The sequence below is a fragment of the Ptychodera flava genome, chromosome 20 (genome assembly GCF_041260155.1).
Source record: "Ptychodera flava strain L36383 chromosome 20, AS_Pfla_20210202, whole genome shotgun sequence".
Classification (NCBI taxonomy): Eukaryota; Metazoa; Hemichordata; class Enteropneusta; family Ptychoderidae; genus Ptychodera; species Ptychodera flava.
In genome coordinates this window covers 33675815-33697938 of record NC_091947.1, presented here as the reverse complement: position 1 = coordinate 33697938, position 22124 = coordinate 33675815, and the positions used below count along the sequence as shown (strand labels likewise).

Here is a 22124-nt window from a genome sequence, read left to right as displayed (position 1 = left end):
ATATAAGAAAATATAAACTTATCGTAATATAAGAACTCGACAAAATGCTCCTACATGAAATGCTTGAAGTATGAAAAAAACAAAACAAAATAAAATTGATGTGATAAATATGATGTCAAGTTGTCATCAGCGACTAGGTTACTTGGCTTGACAAAATATTGTTTATAGCAGAGGTGTATATCAACCAAAGTGTTCGAGACCTGGTCTTCTTCAGCAAGTACACTACCCTATTGAAAAGCAAACCAGAAATTATATTACTGTACTAAAAAACCCCACATCTTAAAAACAACAAACACTATACAATCTCGTCGCTACAGTGCATTATGATTACTTTAAAATTATTTATTTCTATTTGGTATTAGACGGTGATTATTTCAGAAAAGTCCTTGTTAAAACTATGGAATTCAAAACGACTAAATTCCCAAACAATTGTTTGCAATATAATGACAGGATCGGACTGTCATATCGCATAGGCAACAGCCATTATAAAACCTAGCCCCTCACTTATAAAATCTTTGTTTTTCTTTTCTATGGACCATTTAAATCTGAAATAAACATGATAATAAACATATCAAGCACCTTTGTTTCTCGATTAGGGAGCATCTACGACAGGTGACATGTTTTCGCTCGTGCGATGTTTCAAGCCCTATGTCCGCTCGGACGGGTCCGTTACTTCGACAACAGTCTCCCATTTCGGGGAGCATCAAGCTGCCCGGACAAGAGGGTTTGGCGGGCGACGATGTATGCGTACACGTTGTGCTTGTCCACCTCTTCTGTTACTGTGTCTGGCTTCTTCACGACTTCTCTCAGCCCTCAAATGCCTTCTCATTCTAAAGAACAATAGAGGTATAATTCGAGTTGTACCTTTGATAATAACAGTAACGTAAAAGTTCATTACTTAAAATTATTCTGTTGCACATAAGTAAGCTAAGATATGTGTTTCGTATTTAATAAGCTTAACTTTTACCAAGGATCGTTTTCCAAAATATCATTCCGGTGGCGTATACGAAATTTTAATTCAATTATTACATTGCATTCTGAGAGAATTTCCGCTTTTCAGTCAATTGCCCTACCGTATCGACGGTTGCAGCCTTGCTGAGTCCGAAGCATGAGTTAATGGAAATGTAGTAAACGAATACGAGGTGAGGCAAAATAAGGATGGAATCTACATACCTATCCATGTCTTGGTCAACACCATACTTGTCTACCTTCATTATCCTTGGCATTAAAAAACTCGCGATCACGGAGATCGTCAACAGACCCAACATTTCGAATAATTAGGAAATTATTCTAGCGATTGAGAGAGCTTATCAACAGCAAAGTGTACATAGGCAATTTGACGCTTTTTCTGAGGTTCCCTTTGTTTCGTCATGTTCCACATTACTCTTTGCGATTCATTCTCTCAATTCATGACGAAATAGTGCCGTGTCGTCACGATCACGAACCAGAGTTAAAAAACGAGAACGGAAGATTGCTTCGAGACTGTCGTTGTCACACCGGAGTGCTCAATGCGCGTGCGCTCCTGCGAACCGCACTTGACGTTTTCCTCGGAGATATCTCCATTATGTTACGTGATGTACTTTTTGTAATGTTACCATTGAAATTATTTTGAGTTACCATTGAAATCCGAAGCTTGAAGCTCCCGGGTTTTTGGTCATTAATAGTGTATGGATCAATTATCAAGTGTCAAACGCTCAATAAAATATATCTTTGAAGGAGCAAGGAAGATGGGACTTGTTAGTTAAAAACTTTTGTGTGATGACGCAAACTTTAGAATGTCATTGCGCCTGAAAATTTACTGTAAAGTCCATGTTTAGAAATGCCTTAGATATCACTGCCAGTTCCAGCTCCAAGTTATCTATCATTGCAGCATTTATCTTTGAAAGCCTTTGATCTCGTGGAACTTCTATAGATTTTTTCGATGATTAGCATTATCGTGAATTTGATTACCCTGCCTACAAAGAACACGACGATGCAAAGGATTTTTTCTGCAGAATGTGTTCACACAAAAAATGGATCGGCTCAAAACTTGCTTTCGTAAAGAATGGGAGTTTTATCAAGAGGGGCGATACGTTTATAGGAATCAATGTTATATAGGATTCCCGTAAAGTCTGCATGTCCACTATCAAAATGTGCCATCCAGTATTATTATACCTCACCTATAGTACTGATACCTTGGGCGGGCCACAAATCGTGATATTGCCATCACAGTCATGTGTTTAACTATTATTTAATTATTGCACTTTTCTCTCATACAATTTCCTCGACGTCTATACTAAGAAAACATTGCAGTGTATGCATTGATTGATGACTTCGCCGACTAGAGCTGGCCATAAGCGATCGAAATCATGAGAAAGGTCAGGCGAACCCTGCTGATTTCATCATTGTTTTATTTCTGTCGGAACTTGACCAGATGAAACAAAACTTCAGATGACTGCAAAAATCCCTTGGCTTTTCAATGCGCGTAGGCCATCATTGTGTAGTCGTTTTTAATTATTTGTTTAATGGGTCTTAATAAACCAGTTCGGATTTACATGTAACGCTTTGTGGTGTGCTCAGCGAACAGTTCGGTGCGGTAACCCAACGTCAGTGATGTCGCCCTCAGTGTCCACTAGGAGTAAATGTTATTGTGAAATCTGGAAACGAGACTATCGCCAGTGCTATCGCTAGTGTCACAGCTTCACTGCTTCCGAGAGTGGGAGAGGAGGCGACGCCAGATAGTACGAAAACATATCAGCTGATTAAGGTCTTCACGGCTCAGGTAGACATTAACTCTGCTGATATGGCACCGACGAGGTCGCTTCTGATCGTTGGTGTTCTTGTCACATTGTATTTAATATCCGTTGCGGGTGAAATTCATCGAGCAAAACATACTGGCAAAGTTGTATCCCAAGAACCGGATTTCCTGGACGAAGAGCAAAATAAGTTTTATGTTATCGCAAAGGACAGCTCCTTATTTGAAGTCTGGGTGTACACACTTTTGGCAACTATTCTCGTTGGACTGAGTGGTGTGTTTCCATTACTGGTGATACCGTTATGTGGTGATCCCTCAAAGTATAAAGAAGGTACTGTATCTTTAACTTATGCTCTTATACTTTGACCGCGGTCAAGTCTGAGCTTATGTTGTTATTGTAGGCATACCCTCTCGCCACATAGTCGTTGTTGATCTGCTGACGTAACGCCTGCTGAACGATCTCCGTACGAAATCACGGGATCGGGCTTTGAACAGAGGTTTAGGAAGAAGTTTAACACGAGACCATTGGTTTCTTGGTTGCGCTGTCCGTTCATGGCGTTTGTTTAATGTGTTTACGCCAGTCGGCTCCATGAAATAGACCGTGAACAATGTCAGGGGATCAGTGAACTTGTGTGAAGGCCGATTTACAGTAAAAGTGATAGCGAAAATGGGCCACTTCCATTATCTCAGAGGGCCCATGGAGGTAGTTTTTCAATAGTTCTGAAACCTACTGCCCGATTTAGAGGCAAGAAAGCTCCATGGCTTACCATCTATAGGTTTCAGCCATGGACAAGGAAAGAGCAATGTGTAAACGTCATCATGTATGTGTATGCCCACTTTCTTTGACTGACAATAGACACTTTAATGCACATTCAAATATGTCTCCACTACAGCGTCTATACCCGGATCCCAATCATACTCAACTTCCTTGTCTATTGTATGTTAATGTTTATACCTTTGTAGTCTACAATGAGAGTTGCCGGAACTCGTGGAGAGTTTGTTTTGCAGCCCAGACAATGTAAAATTAAGAGGCTAGGGATATAGGCATATATGAGGGAATTTCTGTGCAGACGCTGTCAGAGTAGTACTATAGCGTTGAAATTTGCCATTTGCCAGGCCAGGCGTCACTTCGATTCAGAATATATCAACAAGACCGGAAGAGTTGTTTTCCTTTTAAATGTTGATAGAGTCCAGGTGTACTACACTCCAGGTATACACTACTGTTTACAGGCCTATAATCCAGTATATAAAATGGGGTTGAATTTCAGATACGTACATCATTAGGCAGTAATAGGCCAGCCCCCAGTTTGCATACATGTATAGCTGTACTTCCATTTTCAACTGTTTTCACAGTTACAATGACCTTAACTTCCCTCCACGTGATGTAGCACATTTTCTGTCAACGCCATCAAAACTCACAAAAATCACACTATTTCAGAAAATTGTGGTTAATATGTCATTATAGTTCAAAAATGTACTGAAAAAGATAGATCTAACTTTTAATAGTTTTGAAGTTTGTGACCAACAAGGAGAGTCCTCTAGAGTTCATCGCTGTGAAGAATAGCCAAAAAATCATACATGTATGTCTAGGAGTTTTCCTGTTCACCTTTGCTTTCATAAAATTAACATTGAAAAGTGACATTTCATGGTACTTACATCAATATTGTTCTCGTTGACTGGTTGCCATGGACAATCATAGAATCTCTTTTTTTTAATTTTAGCACACTTAGCGAATATGTTTCTCAGTTCTGCCAGGTTTCTTGTGCCACACAGACACATTAACTGACCCATTGATAAACGGCAAATTACAACTATGTCTGTGGGTTAAAGAACAGGACACATGACTAAAACATTTAAACCATGTTGAACATTTGTATTGCTGACAAGAGAAAATATTTAGTTACAGTAAATATCTTTTTGAAAATCTGTGCCACTGAAAAGGGCCCTTTTGGGTTTGGATTAGAGACTGGGAACCAAATGATGAGAGCTATTGTAACTCTACACCCACATACAGACAACCAGACTATCGGGAATAGTGTGCATGAGATGTACATAAAGGTAATATCATAGTTTTCACAGTTGCGACTGAACACAAAATAACATGAAAGTAAAACTCTACCGATAATTCCTGTTTTGCAAAATATCTTGTTTGCTGCAGACCGCAACAACTGTCTAAGCTGGCTGTCATTTACCCTAACCCTAATAAATGTAACTTTATATAAAACTATACTTTCAAACACTCCTTGACATTATATTGTTTTTTGTCATTGCAGATACAAATTCTTCCCTGTTAGTGATTTTTGTTTCCCAGGATTGAGTACAAGAATAATTGTTAGTGGTTGACTTGATATTTGATGTGTCAGGCTATTTTTAATAAATATAAAAATCATTATTTATAGCCAACTTTCTGATGAAACAAGGTGATATCATGTATTTTGCATGTTCGCTGATTTTATAAAGACGCAGGGTTACAGATACATGATGATTTCTTTAAAAGCATGTTGTATCATGTTATGTTGTTGTTGTTGTTGTTTGTGAATGGTACATATTTCATGAAATTGGATTTTGCAAAACATATACAAATTAGTCTTATAGAACTGTATAAACAGCATCACACATTGATAAATTACCTACAGTGTGAATGATAAGAATTCTTCCATTTTCAAAATAGCCACTACTGGTATATACATGTTAGCTGTGCTAGGTGGCTCTGAGTGTAGTTCAGCCAATGAGAATTTGAAAAGTGTAATATTCTTTCACTGGGTGTGCAGTAGATCATCATATATAGATTTGAAATTAATTTTCACACAGAAACTAGTGAAATAATCCAGGTTTGAAATTCACTTTCACATGAAAACTAGTGAAGTGAAAATGGTTTTGAAATTAGCTCTCTCAAAATACGTGTGAAATTAAACAGATTTCAAATACAAAAGCAAACACAGACACATGCTATTCTATAATCAGCAGCTGTTACCAATTGTCAACCATATAATTTGATTCAAATGAGATTTTATAATCTTTTAATCATATGTTATCACCAATATCAATGCAAAATGATATCATCACCTCCTTGATCCCCAACTGTGTTTGTAGATTAATAACTAATCGATATTTGCTGACCGTCATTTTTTTAGCAATCATGCATATGTGATATGATTGGTGATGTCACAGTTCCTAGGGACCGTGGTGATGTCTGCCAGTGTGAAAGACTAAATAACCAGTCTACATATCAAAAAAACTGAAATGGAATCAGTATTTTTCTTGAGATTGTTTGTAAAGTTTTGATTGCTAGTTTACCATGAAATGTAAGATTATAATTGCTATGCTTTTACTAAATATAATATTTTAGTAACCCTTAACCCTTTTCCTGCCAAGTCCATATTTCACCACCAGGTCAAGATGGTTAAAATTAATGAAACACAACGTATTCCATATGATGTATTTTAACATAATACTGTACATTTGAAGGCTGTTGAAAACATAATACTGTAAAGTTGATTTTTTGGACAAAAGATGCTATAACATACCAAGCCAAGTGAGTGAAAATACTTCATTTTTTTGCTCAATACCGCTTTTTACTGACTTGGCTGATTGGGAAGTGATACAGTTATTACTGTCTGGCAGGAAAAGGGTTAATCGTGCCAGGCGTGTTCACCCCCATCTACCAAGTCCATAAAAAGTACATTCATAGCCATCAGTTACAGTATTAAATATGTTTTCAGAGCCTTCATGTTTTAAAATCTTTGTTAAAATGCAACATATGGAATAGGCTATAACCACCTAGACCTGATGGTGATATGAATTTGGCAATGGCTTACAGTAACATGTATCTGCTGGAATCCTGGTAGAACTTTGGTTAATTTGAAGAAATGTCTTCTTTCAGATACACATGTTCAAATTACAAAAATGTCAACAATATGTTATACTGACAGATGTTTTGTTGTTTTTGTTAAACTGTCTTTGGTATAGTCGATCACTGCCAATTAAATTTCTTGTAAATTTGTGTTCAGGCTTGTTTGAATCAGAAAAGTCTATGATGCTGTACTCACTGTGCATATACCAGACTGATTGAAAGATATTAGTATTCAGTTGAAATTACATGCAAGTAGTGTTTGAACAAATATACTTGATTTAATGGGCACACATGTAACGTACATGTGTTATTCTGATAAAATAAAATGCCATGTTACAATTAAATTACAGGGAAATAACCACTTTTTGTCCAGTATTACATGTTTTTTGAACTATTGTCAGTTTCCATGAAATTTACCTCTAAAAGCTAACCCCAAATCACACTTTCACATACAGCTTTATGTTATAACCATGCCAGAAATTCAATTTATATGTCAACTGGTATCTACCGTGTGTGTACATGTATCCAAGCCATTGTAAAATAAATATGTAAGAAAAGCCTAATGAGAAATTAATGCTTGATTTAACCTAGCTGTTCACCCCAATTCCCTGTAAACAGGTCCACATTTACCTTTGATAACAAATGGATTGGGCCAAACCATGGTGATGTTAACACTCTACGTGTTCATGTATCGTTGGAGGATTAAATATTTATGACATTTTCAAGCTTTCGAATAGCCCCTAGGCTTGACATATTACACATATAAGAACTTCTAGATATGTTGTTTTCAATGTAAAAACTCAACGTGAATTTTTGCGACATGTCTCTAAATATGCACATACAATTTTAATGAATCAATTACAGCTGTATGGGTACTTCAAAATATATCAAATATATCAAATATCGTCACGTATGTGTATGTATGTGTATGTATGTGTGTATGTGTGTGTGTGTGTGTGTGTGTGTGAAGATGTTAGTGTTTTATAAAACGGACATTATTCTCATATGTGCAATAAGCAATCACTCAATTAATTATTTAATTTTACAATCCCTGATCATCTTTGATCTATCTATCCATCTTCTCTGGTCTAAATTTTTTCACTTTGTGATTACCACATTCAGGTTTTTGCAAATTTTGGCAAAACATGTAATTTATTGAGACATATTCCATTATGGTGAAAAAATCTTTAAACCCAAAGGGTGGCTTATAGGTCTCCAGTGACCTCACTCAGATTCCAGCTAAGTCTAATGAAATTTACATAATTAAATTTCCAGTATGTTTTCCTTAATGTTGATGAGAAAAAATTCATAATCATTTTTCAGAAACAACTTGTTCATGTGAACTTATACAGTCTGAAATTATAGTATTGTAATCTCAATTATGATCCAAGAAGTTCCGTAATTATTCACTTTGAAATGTTATAGCAGAGATGTATTAATGCCAGGTCACTTGCTATACTATTTGCAGAAAAGAGAAATTTGCACTGTCCTTATTTCACCATCAGGTCAAGATCATAAAATAATGAAACACAACATATTCCATATGGTGTATTTTAATATAATATTGAACATTTGAAGGCTGTTGAAAACACAAATACTGTAAAATTGATTTTTATGGACTAAAAATGCTATAACAGACCAAGCCAAGTGGGTGAAAATACGTCATGTTTTGGCTCAATACCGCTTTTTACTGACTTGGCTGATGGGGAAGTGATACTGTCTGGCAGGAAAAGGGTTAAAGGTTACAGCTTTGTGACAACACAGTGTCATTGATCAATCATACAATGTAAAGATTATCTAGTTAGTGACAGATTGGAAATTAATTCGTGAAGTATTTATGCAATAATTTGGCATAATGATTATTAATAGAGTGTGTACATGTACATCAGATACTTCAAGCCTTTCACAAAGTCATTGCTTTTTTATCAGTGGTGATTTCCTTACAGATACTGTCTTCTCAAGTTTGCTAATCTAGGATTTTCATAGACAATGATCACTGGCAGCAATTTGCTGTCCGTGTTGGTTATTACATGTACTGTCAAGATCAGCTATCTAACAAAAACAGTTGTAATGTGGTTTCTTGCAAAACTGCTGAAGTTACCTGGTAATCTGCCAGTCTGCATAGTTTCATATGTGAAATTTCCCACAATTCTCTCTGATTTATACTCATGGACATACATGTAATTGTGCAAACACTTCTGTTCAGTTCTTTTCTTTGTAATTTCATTTTCAAATTGTGAGTATACAAATATCAAGTAAATAGATGTTAAAATGAACAGAGTCGAGATCAAATTGCACAATAATGGTATGTTTCTGCATGCTTTCTGTCATATCATTCTAAAAATCAATGTCTCTTTCTCAGACAACACAGGTGCAACTACGATTCCTTACTTTACAGCAAAATATTTCAGATGACTTGGAAAATTGTCTGTCCTTCAAACAGAAGTGATTACCTTGTATTTTTTCAAGACATTTAGATATGGCATTCAAATAGATCACAAGCAATATTTGGCCAATTCAAAAAAATGTACCACAGCATTCTGTGTAGTGAAGAGATAATAGACTTTAAGGTTTGATCTGTGGTAGTGTTTACATGTACCAATCAGACTGAATCATGGGATATTTTACTTACTGTGCATGGTAGACTGATCTGTAGACAGTCGACATCATTGCAGTGAAAAGTTCAGTCATTTATCATTGCAAGAATGGAAACTCAGTCACAGTGAGTAAGCACACACAATGCTGTACGGTACTTGTAGCATTGCTACTGAATGGCACCAATAGTGACATTTGGTAAGAGTGTTAAATCTAAAGTGTATTAATGAATATTGTTTAATATACAAATGTAAAGATACTCAATTGTCAATGGACTTGGTAAATATTCATACTGTAGCCAGGCAAATCATTCTCTCAATAGACATTCCATTCTACCAGGAATGGAGTGTTTTTAGTGTAGAAGCATGAGATATCTGCACTACAGAAGTTTTATTGGCTGCAAGGTGAAAGGTCTTTCCCTGTGGGACCAGCAACACATTAATTATCAGGTCTTTGTATCATCAAGATCTCTTTCCCTTGGTCTTTACCTTGCGTCAGATATTACTCTCTGTAAAAGTAGAAAAACAGTATTGCCCTGTAGAAAAATTCAGTAGTTGGCACAAAGATCATCAGGGCAGTTTCACCCGGATGGTATTTATTGTTGAACCATGAGAAATCTCCAGGACAGAAGTTTTATTGGCTGCAATGTGAAAGATCTTTCCCTCTGGGACAATCGGGTCTTTGTACTGTCAGCGTCACTTTCCTTTCGTCTTTATGTCAGTTTACTCTCTGTAACAGTAGAAAACTGTATTGACCTGCTGTAGAAGAGTTCAGTAGTCAGCACAAAGATCATCAGGGCAGTTTAAATTACAGACGCATAATTTTAACTGTACATGTAGTAAGTCTGGTTTGTACTTTTCTGAAGTTACATCGTGTTTTACATGTAAGACTATCATAGGCTTGGAATAAGAGATTAGCAAAAGTCAATGGTATCCAAGATATTCATTATTAATGTCTCAAATTATAGTTTTTAGCTCATATTTGGTATGTATATAAATACCAAAAAGAGCATATATGGTGAGTCAGTGGCGTCTGTATGTCTGCATGTATGTATGTGCGAATGTATATCAGTCACATGCAAAAGCTCCTAAACCGCTGCACCTACCATCAAAGTATTTGGTGTACAGGTAGACCCAGGGGTTGAGATGTGACGTTGTTCAAATGAACATGTCAGTGTCAAAAATATGCAAATGAGGTAAGAAAAAGGGGAAATCCTGCAAATGTGCAGGAGTGGTGGCATTAACTGAAACAGCCCACACATCTGAGTTGGAGATTCTGTAATCTCTAACCTATTTGTATGCAATGTACCTATTATGTGTAGGAGTGGTGGCAGTGACTGAAACACAGGCTACTCCACTGACCTTGAGTCATTTCCTGTCATTGTTCATGAACTGATACATATTTGCAGACCTACTGAAACCATGAAGGACTGTGTTGAAACATTCCTCTGCTGAGCCTGTTCGTAAAGTTGACCTCCAGTACCTAAACTTTCAGACGTTATGTACTTTTGTCATTCTTGTTTTTCTAGTTTAAATATTTCTTGATGGACCAATTCAAACCAAATACCAGCACACTGTCCTTGACGGTATTTTTACAATTTATTATCATCAATACTATGTACTTGTACTCTTTATATCAATGGAGTGGCAACAATTAAAACTAAAACTAATTCAGGGTAATGAACCTTAGTCAACAGAACTTAAGAAGAGTGTTGAATTGTAAATGAATCAGAATGAAAAGGAAGCTCATTTCATAAGATTTGTACTGTGATTCTAAAAGTATAATCTTTGGCTCAGAATGAATACATTTAACCACAAAGACGACTTTGTTCACAATAATTATGAATTGAAGGAGTAAAGACGTGTATAAGTTCTTCAATTTCATTTGTAACAGGTTACCAGTATAAGTTTGCTCTATTATGTTGAATTTTTCATGGTAATTTCAGTCTATTGTTACAGGAGAGATATTTTGATGATATATATCCCAGAAAGTGTATTTTCGAATGAAATGCAATGAGTACATCTGTATACTGTCAACTAAGCTTTAATCGAAACAAATTCATATAAATGTACAATGCAAACAGTCTTTTAGAAGCTCTGCAACACCTACATTGTACATCTGAAGTGTAGGAAATACTGTCAATTTGCAAAATTAAAGTACAGTCATTCTGAGATGAAAATATATGTTTGTATCCTGTCACATCCATCGGAAAAATTGACAGGTCAGGGAAGAACACTATTTCGTTATGTGTTGCTAGCCTTGACCAAAAGTAATTGGCAAAAAATGTTAGAGTTGCATATGATAAAATCACTCAATTTTTATTGTCAATTGTTAAAAAAGTAGAATTGTTTGGCCACCAGTGTATCTGTATTTTGGCCGAAGCTCTAACCCATCACCTGAAATATGCATTGCTTGATATCAGAGTTATTTTTGAAAAAATCATACAATGTTTCGAGTCAATTGTGTTAAGGCATGATGTATTGGGTCACCATACACACATCTTTTTTTGGCCTGAGCACTATCTCATCACCTGAAATAACAGATTGATTGATTAGTTTACTTGAAGCTCTTGTATTGTATCCACAAATACAGAATTGGAAGGCACATGTAAATATGTCACAAAGTACTGCCAATAAAAAGTTTGTCAAATGATCACAAAAAATTCATTCCAAAGGCTGCAGTTGTAATACTTTCTTTGATAAGAGTTTATATTTTCAGCAAAGACAGTGTCTAAGCTTTCCAAAAGTATCACTTGTATTACATATCCTGGTTTGTATTTACTTCATCCAGTAGCTCAGTGCTATGTTACCACATTCCTGGATTGCCATTACAGATTTCATGAGATCATTTGCTGAAATTTTAGAGAGCAGCCAGGTACAGGCAAACAGAAAGCTCCAAATAATGTCTTTTGTTTTCTGTTGTAATTTGTAAATTGGTACTCTTCTAACAAAACTTTGAAATCAAAATTTGTTCTTCTTCAGCCTTGTGCTTGATACTTATTGACACACAGACTGAATACATTAGAGTTAGATTCATTTGTCATACAGTAACCAAACACTAGATAGATCACAGACTCTGGGCACATCGATCTAATTAAACTGCATAACAGGCATGATTGTCAAATGTAACAAATCATATGCTTAAACAAGTTCCTTTACGGTAAAAAGTAAATTCTTTCTGAGCATAAAGGTTTGTTTCAAATTCATAAGTTTACGGTAACTAGTTTCAAGTATCAGGGGCAGGCAATGCAGGCTCTTGTTATTTATGCAGGGATAAAGAAAATGTAGCAGCCGGTCAAAGTAACTGGTTGTCAGCTAAAATTTGCTTGCTGTGAAAATTATTAGTTCGTAAAAAAATAAGGACATTTTGCACAAACTTAAAATACTCACACACTACTTGTAACTGCCTTTATTTTTATTTTCCCCACCTGTAACCAACATTTTCTACATCCCTGATTTATGTTACATACAGATATTTCTAGAAATATGCTACGTGGCTTCTGTGTGCTAAAATGTTTGGCAACCAGTATAGAATGGCTGTCGGTTGTCGAAAGACTGCAGGCTACTGCTAATTTTGACATTGCTCAAATCAGATCAACAGACAGTTGTTGTAACAGACAACGGACAATAGATATGCAAAGTGTGAATCAGAGAGGTACTGTGTCAATACCTACACTCCTCCATCACTTTTTATCTTATCACATCATCATCTCACATGGATGATCACACTTATATTGAGCAAAGTCTAGTATTGTCGTAACTGGGTTAATTGATACATGTCTACAGTCTAGAGAGCTGACTTGTCAAATTGCCATCAAGACAGCAGTAGACAGCTGTCATTTATAGATATCTGTGACATTAGGTTTTGGCCCTTTCTGTAATTGCTCATAACATACAGCATGTGTACAGGTACAGCACATTATAACAGGTACTTCAGATGATTGATTTGGTTTATATCACCTTTCTTGATTTAGTATTTTGGTTCTATACTTGACATGTTCAGTATTGGCTCAGACTGATGAAAAACAGTCAATACACTATTACGTCCTCAACAAATGACAAATTTAACTTTACCTGTTTCATTTTGTCAACATAAAAAATTTCCTCTGAATTGCCATCTTTTTTTATTGTTCCCAATAAGGATATTGTGTTGTTGTTGATAATTGTCTTGTCTGATGCCCTTCAATGGATGAAAGTCGGCCTTGTCATCCTTCATAATATCAAGTTATTAACAAAATACTTGGATTTCCAGAGTCCCTACACCCTGATATAGTCCCTGGAAGTGTTTGAATTTTAAAGCCTCCCATTTAAGTCTTGGAAACGCCTTGAAAATGAAATTGATAATCCGCCCACAATTTTCAAAACTGACAAGATGATCAGTCATGATATGATCAATCAATCAATCTTTTATTACTCAACACACACTGACAGAGAGTGTGGTATGGTTCATTTCAGATGAAAGAACAACATGTTCAAAACTGAACACCATCAAATGGATAAATCCAAGTAAATTGAATTGAAGTACAAACATAACTCTAACTGTAAACAGCTAACTATGGTAAAAATCATGTGAAATGAGGTATGAAAATGATAAATTGTAAAATCAAATCTTGAAAATGGTATTTTGGACCTCAAAACATCCTTGAAAATTGCTAAAAAAGTCCTTGAAAGTCCTTGAATTTTAAGTGACATTGAGTGTATGGACCTTCAATTTACCGCTATGTCCAATTGCAAGCACAGTTGTCAGAATGTCCAATTGCATTGTATAGCAGAGTTATTGTCCGAAACATTTAACCTTGAGGATATTGCTGAAGTGTACCATGTACAGGAACATAAATCCCAGTATCTTATCTCATTATTGTGTACCTTGAAGAGTTGAACTTCAAATACAAAGTCAAGAATACTGTGTTTTCAGAATACCCTACACATATAAGCTTTGGTCCTGCAATTCACATGCTGAGTAGGTTTGCATACAGCATGTTTGCTAAGAATTCCTAAAAAATTCGGCCAGCAGTGAAGAAATAGTAGTTCAGCAGAATTATTTCACGTAAATTCATAGGTTTTTGACTGGTCTTTATTCATGTGACTTAATCATCAAGAGATATAAATATTTTTCAGATTTTCCCCATTGTTTACACAGAACAGACTTGAAATCAAAGGTCAAATAGTATCTGATAATGATAACCCTCTGAGTTATTGTACTGCGACTCCGAGTGCGAGTCTGCTGTTCATTGGACTCTAAGGTTCATTGATCTCAAAACCTGCTTCATAGGTTGCAGATGTCAGTGTATGATAACGGTGTATGTTGTTGTACAGGTATCCCAGGATGTGCTCAGGACTGTATGAATATATATCATTTTAATGGACTTGATAACTCAGCAGACTTCACAGGCAAACAAATGCCTTATTCACCTTTTCTGTCTGGTCTAAAATAGATTCTCTTGGTCCTAACTTTGATCAGTGTATACTTCACTGTCGTACAGATTGTTTTGACAAGCCCATTTTCCATTGAGCTGTTACAGCTACCTTATGGTATTTTGTAGCACGGGTCAAAGTTGTCAGCAAAGTTGTTTTCAGAGATAAGTGTTCACAAACAGTTTATTGTTAGGCAGTCTGTGGGCTAGGTATTGTTGTCATGCATCAGCAGGTAGGAAGAGAATGTGTGGGCGCAATCTTTTTGTCATCAGCAGATGTACGGTAGATTGCTGATATTCTATGCCTTTGCTCAATTGGCAACTCTGGGTAAAGGCATAGCAGCTAGGCAGAATTTGCTTGTTTGCAAACTGGATGATGCAGATTGCAATGTCATGCAGTGGGAAGAAAGCAGTGGGTGATTTTTGAAGTGGGGAGAGGGCGCATGAGGAGTTTTCACAGTGGGCAGTGGGTAAGGGAGAGGGGAAACCAGTCCATTGGAAGTGATAAACAACTTTTACTTTCCCCTCCAAATTGTAATTGTCTTCATTAAAATATGTGACAATAGAAGGTTATACATAAAACCACCCATACTTATAATTTCACAAGATCAGCTGGTTGGCTACCTGGGATCTCTTTTCTTTGTCCCATAATGCATTGCAGATTACATGCTTTGAATTGCAGAGGATAAAGCAGCACATCTGTTTAGTCTCAAATAGATTGCCTTGGGCTTGAAATGTCTCAAAGAAAGTCTTGTTTTATGCCACTGCTAGAGACCAAACATCCTTACCACATACTTGAGTAGCTTTACCCTTTACACTTCCTGCATTGGTTAGGGTGCTATACTATTACTATGTTTTGTATCGCATATCTCGTGTATTTCTTGGAAGTGACACTGTCAATGATGATTGTAACCGTGGATTAGATAAAAACAAAACTTTGCATCTTTTTCACAATAATTGGAAATTAGAAAATAGAAATATTTTCCATTTGGATAGAAATTAGAAATTAAACAACCGTCTTTTTACTTGAAATGATCACTGTACCTTATTCAATCTATTCCCCAGTTTAAATGTGATGGTTCCCTGTTGGTTTGAAGTAACAATGTACCTGATTTGAATGAGGGAGATTGATTCTGTGTAGATCATCAGCAACAAAAATAACGCTTTATTTCATTATTTACTTCACACGCAACCTGTGTCAATGAAATTGATATCTAAGCTGATATTGACATGGGAATAGAATTATCAAAAAGTTAACAGCTGACGTCTCATTGAAAACTTAATACAAACACATCACATTTCCCGTTCTGCTTTCTCAAAACACAATTGAGCATTCATGTACCATATCACTTCATCTATCCTGGCTAATGAAAGCAATAAATCATATGGTGTACAATTTCAGTATGATACCTGTCTTTGTATACAGTTTCGTGTTCTATAATTTATGAGGTGATTGTGTGTACCCAGGATTATAAACTGATCTCAAGCCGATTTAATTTAAATTAGGTACTGCAGTTAGGGTTTGAAATGAAAAGTCCAAGTTTGACCAGCAACATACCTTACTTATCTACAGTGTTATGTTGATCGGTATACCGGTAGATATGAATGGTTCTATATTGTGGTACGTCTGTTGATGGTGTGTATGTGTACATGTATTAGGATTATTGAACGTCTACCGGTAATTGTTCTTTGACCTTCATCCTGCCAAGTTTATATTTCACTATCAAGTCAAGTTGGTAACAAAAATAGTGAGGCATGTTCCATATGTTGCATTTACATGATAGGTAGATGTGTGGAGGCGTTTGTTCGTCTACTTTTTACATTCCAAACTTCTTCAAAGCAGCCAATCTGATTCCTTTATATATTTGGAGTACAGGTCCCCAGGGATAACCTTAATTAGATTTGTTCCAATTGTACTGAAATATGCTAATTTGTATTTTTCGAAGCTAATTTTTCTATTTTTTGGCAGAAATTTTCTTCTCCTTAACGACTGGTCAGACAGCTTTGATACTAAGGATAAAGGTCCCTAGGGATTACCTTATTAAGATTTGTTCAAATTGTGATGAAATAAGTAAATTTGTATTTTTAAGGCAATTTTTGGTCAAAATATCTTTGAAAAGCTCCTTCATCAAAACCACTTATCAGACACCTTCAATATTTGGGAAATAGATCCCTAAGGTTGAAATATTTCAGATTTGTTCAAATTGTACAGAAATATACAAGTTTGTATTTTTAAGGCAATTGTTGTCATTTTTGGTCAAAAATTTATTTCAGCAAAATTACTCGTCTGATAGCTTTGATACTTGGTATACAGGTTCATAGGGATGATCAAAACAATATATTCAAATTATGATGAAATCTGCAATTTTGTATTTTGGGGGCAATTTTTACCATTTTTGGTCAAAAAAATTTGTGTCTCAAAAACTGCTCGTCTGATAGCTTTGATATTAGGGATGATGTTAATATGACATCTTCAAATTATGATGAAATCTTCAATTGTGTATTTTTGCAGCTATTTTGGCCGTTTTGGGCATGCCATCTTGAAATGAACTATACAGATTTCCACCTTCATCAACACATGGCACAAATAGTTATTCTCTACATAATACAGTGGAGCTCTATTGGCTTTTAAGTTGCTTGTTATGGTCATATTAGTAAACACACAGATTGCTGTATCTTAATCTAAATGAAGATATACCGGTAGGTTTCTATTATGATCTGCATCAAAGTGATCAGATGTATGAATACTTAGAATCTCCCACAGCTAACTTGCTATCATGGCTATACTGGATATACATGTAAGGTAGTGGGCCAAGCCAAGCCACACAAGCCACAGTATGTAGCCAGCAAGGCGCTGTGACAGAGAAATACTAAGCCCTCAGTTTGCCATATGCCCTGAGTATAGCACATACTCATCAAATTTCTTTCATGAAATGCTGACAAGACTTTAATTGAAAATCTGAAGATTCAAATCTTGAAAACAATGAAAATTCTTGTGTGATTTTGGTTGATTTCCGTAATGTTGCTGACAGTAATTCTTTTCTGATTGCAGGCACTCCAGCTCTTAATCTGCTGTTAAGTTTTGCAGTTGGTGGTCTGTTAGGGGATGTCTTTTTGCATTTATTGCCTGAAGCCTTGACTCATGTTGACACAGGTAAGAAAGCATAACCCTTTTCCTGCCAGACAGTATCACTTCGCCATCAACCAAGTCAGTAAAAAGCGGTATTGAGCCAAAATATGACGTATTTTCAACCGCTTGGCTGGTCTGTTATAGCATCTTTAGTCAATAAAAATCTAGTTTACAGTATTTATGTTTTCAACAGCCTTCAAAAGTTCAATATTATGTTAAAATACACCATATGGAATATGCTGTTTTTCATTAATTTTAACTATCTTGACCTGATGGTGAAATATGGACTTGGCAGGAAAGGCTACAGTCAACAGAATTTTGTGCATTCACATGTAGACTTCTGTTATGAATTAGCATATTATAATATCAAATTACAGATAGCAATATTGATAAAATCGCAGGGATTGGGAAGCTCCTTGTTATTTTCAAAATGATTGTACAGTTAGATACAGTATGATGCATGTGTTAGCCCAGCGGTTGTGACTTTGATGTCTTCGCTAAATGACTGGATGCCGTATGTTGTGAGTTCAAATCCAATCAAAATTATACTGAATTTTATATAGTTTTGTGATACATACAATATCCCAGGATTTCTCAGTATAAATATCTGTTAATTGAGTAAAAAGTGTTCAATGATCATATGATGAAGTTACATGCAAAATAACTGTTACGGGATAAAGATATTTTAGATTAAGTTACCCTTGAGACAATTAGTATCGAGTGTTAGCTGCCGATTCCTAAGTAAAAAAAATTGTAATGGCTCTGTCCCACAATTTAATGTAAAATTAATTGTGTGATTTATTTAGTAATGTTACATCCTGGTTGCAAACCCATTCAACTTTTAGTGCAGTGTGTCATGCTGTGATAGCTAACAAAACTGCAAAACAAATTCCCTGGTGAGTTGTGAGTGCCAGCGCCATTGAGTCTGAAACCCACGGCTATATTCTGGATTATTCACATGTTTAAATTTCCTATTTAGAACTATTTGCAAAGCAAATAAGATTGCTATCAAAGGACCAGACCTAAAAACTTTTAAGGATCATTTCAAGCAGTGTGGACAATTTTGACACAGAGATGGCAATTGTCAACTTGTCCTTGTCTGTGCTGATTATTGTTACCAGCGAATCCATCCACTTCTTATCTGATATCATTTCCACAATGTAATCATGCGGTCTGATCCTAGTGTATTTGTGGTTACAACATTGTGTACAGAATAATCTACAAGTCCCTGAGCCAGCTGATAGCAAAGAGAATGAACTCAATACAATGATAACTTTTTTAAGACAATGCAATTTACTGTAGATGATGTCATGATAATAAACTGAATTCAATAACAATACTCTTAACGCCTACAGTCAGGTACTCGGTGTACATGTGTTCATCATGTTCAATCTCCTTGGGTTCAGGAAAAAATGTAACAGTATAATGTTGCTTAGTTTAATCGTATCTGTATGCAGTGTATGTAGTATCCAGTCATACATCCGGTATTTCATCAAGGGTTGTATAATGGTAAAAATCTTGTCATACTGTAAACTGAAAGTTGACCAACAATTTATATGAAGTTCTATGATATTAGTATCATTGGAGTTGAAATTTTTAACAATCATGAAATTAGTTGAAAAAGTATTATCAAATGACATTTATAGAAGGTATGTTTTGCCGATAATACACTCACATAGTGTCAAATTATAGAATAATAAGTGGGCTGTAGAGTTCTGACATTTCAAGTTAATGTTACAGCTATAATCTGTATTCCAAACTGGAACGAGTGGATTTGGAAACTTGAGATTTTTCAAACATGAAGCTTAGCAAGGATTTTACCTTCAGTATCCCGCAGTGAAATCACAGACAGAAAAAGACCTTTCATGCGTTGACGTCATTCTTGGAGTAAAATTACTTGCTTCAGGTCTGGAATTAATACTAGGAGGACAAAGAGACCAGAATGAGATGATTAGAAGAGAATATACTTCAGATAATCTGATATCAGTGGTGATAAAATAATCTCTTTACCTCAAGCACATCATACATATACTCAATTTTATCAGCATGACCAAGGACATCCATCTTTTTTCAATAATCTGTGATTCAGGAAAAGAGTACGAAGTTTCTGGACAGAAATAATAACTTTTAATGGAGATATTATTTCATTTTAGAAAAGATAGCAATAAGTTTGATATTTAATATGTAATATCAGAATGTTATTTCAACTTTAGCATCAAATCGAAACAGCTGTGTACAATTTATTATAGCATTGTGCAACAAATACCGGTATCTCCTGTACACAGAGATTGGACTAATCATTGGCTGTACTGAGAAATTTGACTATATCATATCAAAAAGGTCTTTGACTTTTAATGGTGTGATGTTGAACAATTGAAAGTGTAAGTGGAGACAAAATATCTGACAAATATTTATTTAAGCTAGAAATGTCAATTTGATAGCCTGTAGACTGATAGCGGGAACCACCCACTTCAAGTATGTACAAATTTGTTGCAAGTCACAGTCATGGGAATTTTCCAATGACAATTTTAACCACGCATTTCTAAAATGGCATAAACAGTATCTGGCACTAGTGAATGTATTGTGCAAAGTTATCCTCTGGTCTTGTGATTATGATAATCATTTGGTATAAAAATCAAAGAAAGCTGCTCATATGCCAGTGATTTTTTTTATCAGATTTTCCAACATTTTGTTCCAGCAAAATGATAAAACATTGAAATATTCAATGATCGATGATTAACCAGCTACCCGTACATTTGTATCTAGGTCCATCCATGCAGTACAGCTTGTATAGAGTTTTACAAAATCCCAATTACGATGGCAATCAACACTGAACTATCTTGTATGACCTTGAAATTATTCTGTACTTGTCATTTGATGGAAACCTTGACAATTGATTGTTAGTCGAAGCACAAACGAGATACACTGTAGCTTGTTGTTAGCAGATCCATCTCAACTCAAGAAATGACAAGAACATTGAAAAATGAATGTGAATGTAAAGCAGCTAGCTAACAATATTCAGAATATGGTGAAGGTACTAAAGATACCAATGTCTATACTGATTGAATCTCTTTGCTTACGGTAGCTACATACCTTTTAGACACTTACAGATTTTTATTTTTTTCTCAATTGAACTCGTCCCAAACCCCAATAAAGTATACATTTTCTGAAAGCCCTGATATAGAGCTATCTGACCAAGCACAGTACACGGTCATTATTTGCATAAGAGTCACGTGACAAGCGTTTTGCTGAACCTTCGAAAAACCGGTTTTTCCCGCCCTATACGAACATGCTGCAAGATTCCGGTTGGAATTTCTTCATTGACAAGCCTTGACAATATCCTTCCAAACCGTTGTCTGGGATTTTCTTTATATGCCTTTGGTTTTTTTTTAATGCGCTCTTAAAGGTGTTAGGGGCGACGTCAAAGTTCAATGTAGGATAAAAAACTTAATTCCCTTAGTTTCTCCCCAAACCCCCCCACCCCCCTAGAAACTTAATTGACTTATATTGAACCTGTTGCCAGGCTCTTTCTATGTAAAGCAAAGCTAAGGATCAGTCAATTTCGGGATGAAATAAAGTAATGCATCGTTAAAGCCCCACTAGCTGTAACTCTTGAAATTTGTTGACCTCAAATTATCTACCTATTCTCTCTCCTCCTGAAATCTACCCTCTGAAGAGATATGACTTTTACTGCATTAGGAACCATTCCTTTCAGAAACATTTCACATGTAAATTAAAATTTTAACGGTCATTTTGATTTCCTGGCATTTTCAAAAATTGGTAATATTAAAAAGGAATACAATGTCATAGTTGAAAACATTCACCCTTGTGCATTACAGTTTGGACTATGCTGTGCAATTTATATGAAGATTTCAGTGCAGATATGCATAGTATCAAGGGTTTTAGCTTTTCTGCATGGGGCTGTGATTTAATAGTTTGGGCGAACATTTAATCGCAGTGTAATCTTTATCTTGTTAAAAATTGCATAGCCCCGGCAGGTAGTTATAAGTGTGTACACAGACCTAAATGACTACATCGTCACCAACTTATTTTAGTTTGAAAGTAAAATCATAAAAATAATGCTAAAAGATAAAGCTAGTGGGGCTTAAGATTGGGAACACACTTTGTGTTTCATCAAATGTAAATACAACATCCTAACAACAAACTTGAAGTTTATCAATGAATGAACAAGAACAACAACAATAAAGTCCAGGTTTCTCCTTCCAGAGGTATAGAAACTATCTCAACTGTCCTGGTGGTTGTAACAACTCAGTTCACACTACTCCATTCAGGCGGACTACACATGCACCAGAAATGTAGCAAAATACAATTATAAATTCCGAGTGCAACCATATAGACAGTAGAGAAACTACCGTCTATGGTGCAACAGAGGCCAACG

The 22124-nt window shown here is 35.7% G+C and overlaps 1 protein-coding gene across 1 annotated transcript in view; it reads left to right on the top strand.

Moving 5' to 3' along the window:
- Window positions 1–2632: 2632 nt before the first annotated feature.
- The window catches only part of LOC139120738 (zinc transporter ZIP13-like), a 37582-nt gene continuing 18090 nt past the window's right edge, over window positions 2633–22124 (top strand). The window contains exons 1-2 of the mRNA XM_070685276.1: window positions 2633–3065; window positions 17648–17749. Coding sequence (XP_070541377.1) covers window positions 2783–3065; window positions 17648–17749 — 385 coding nt within the window. The 5' untranslated portion in view covers window positions 2633–2782. The remainder of the gene's footprint in view (window positions 3066–17647; window positions 17750–22124) is intronic.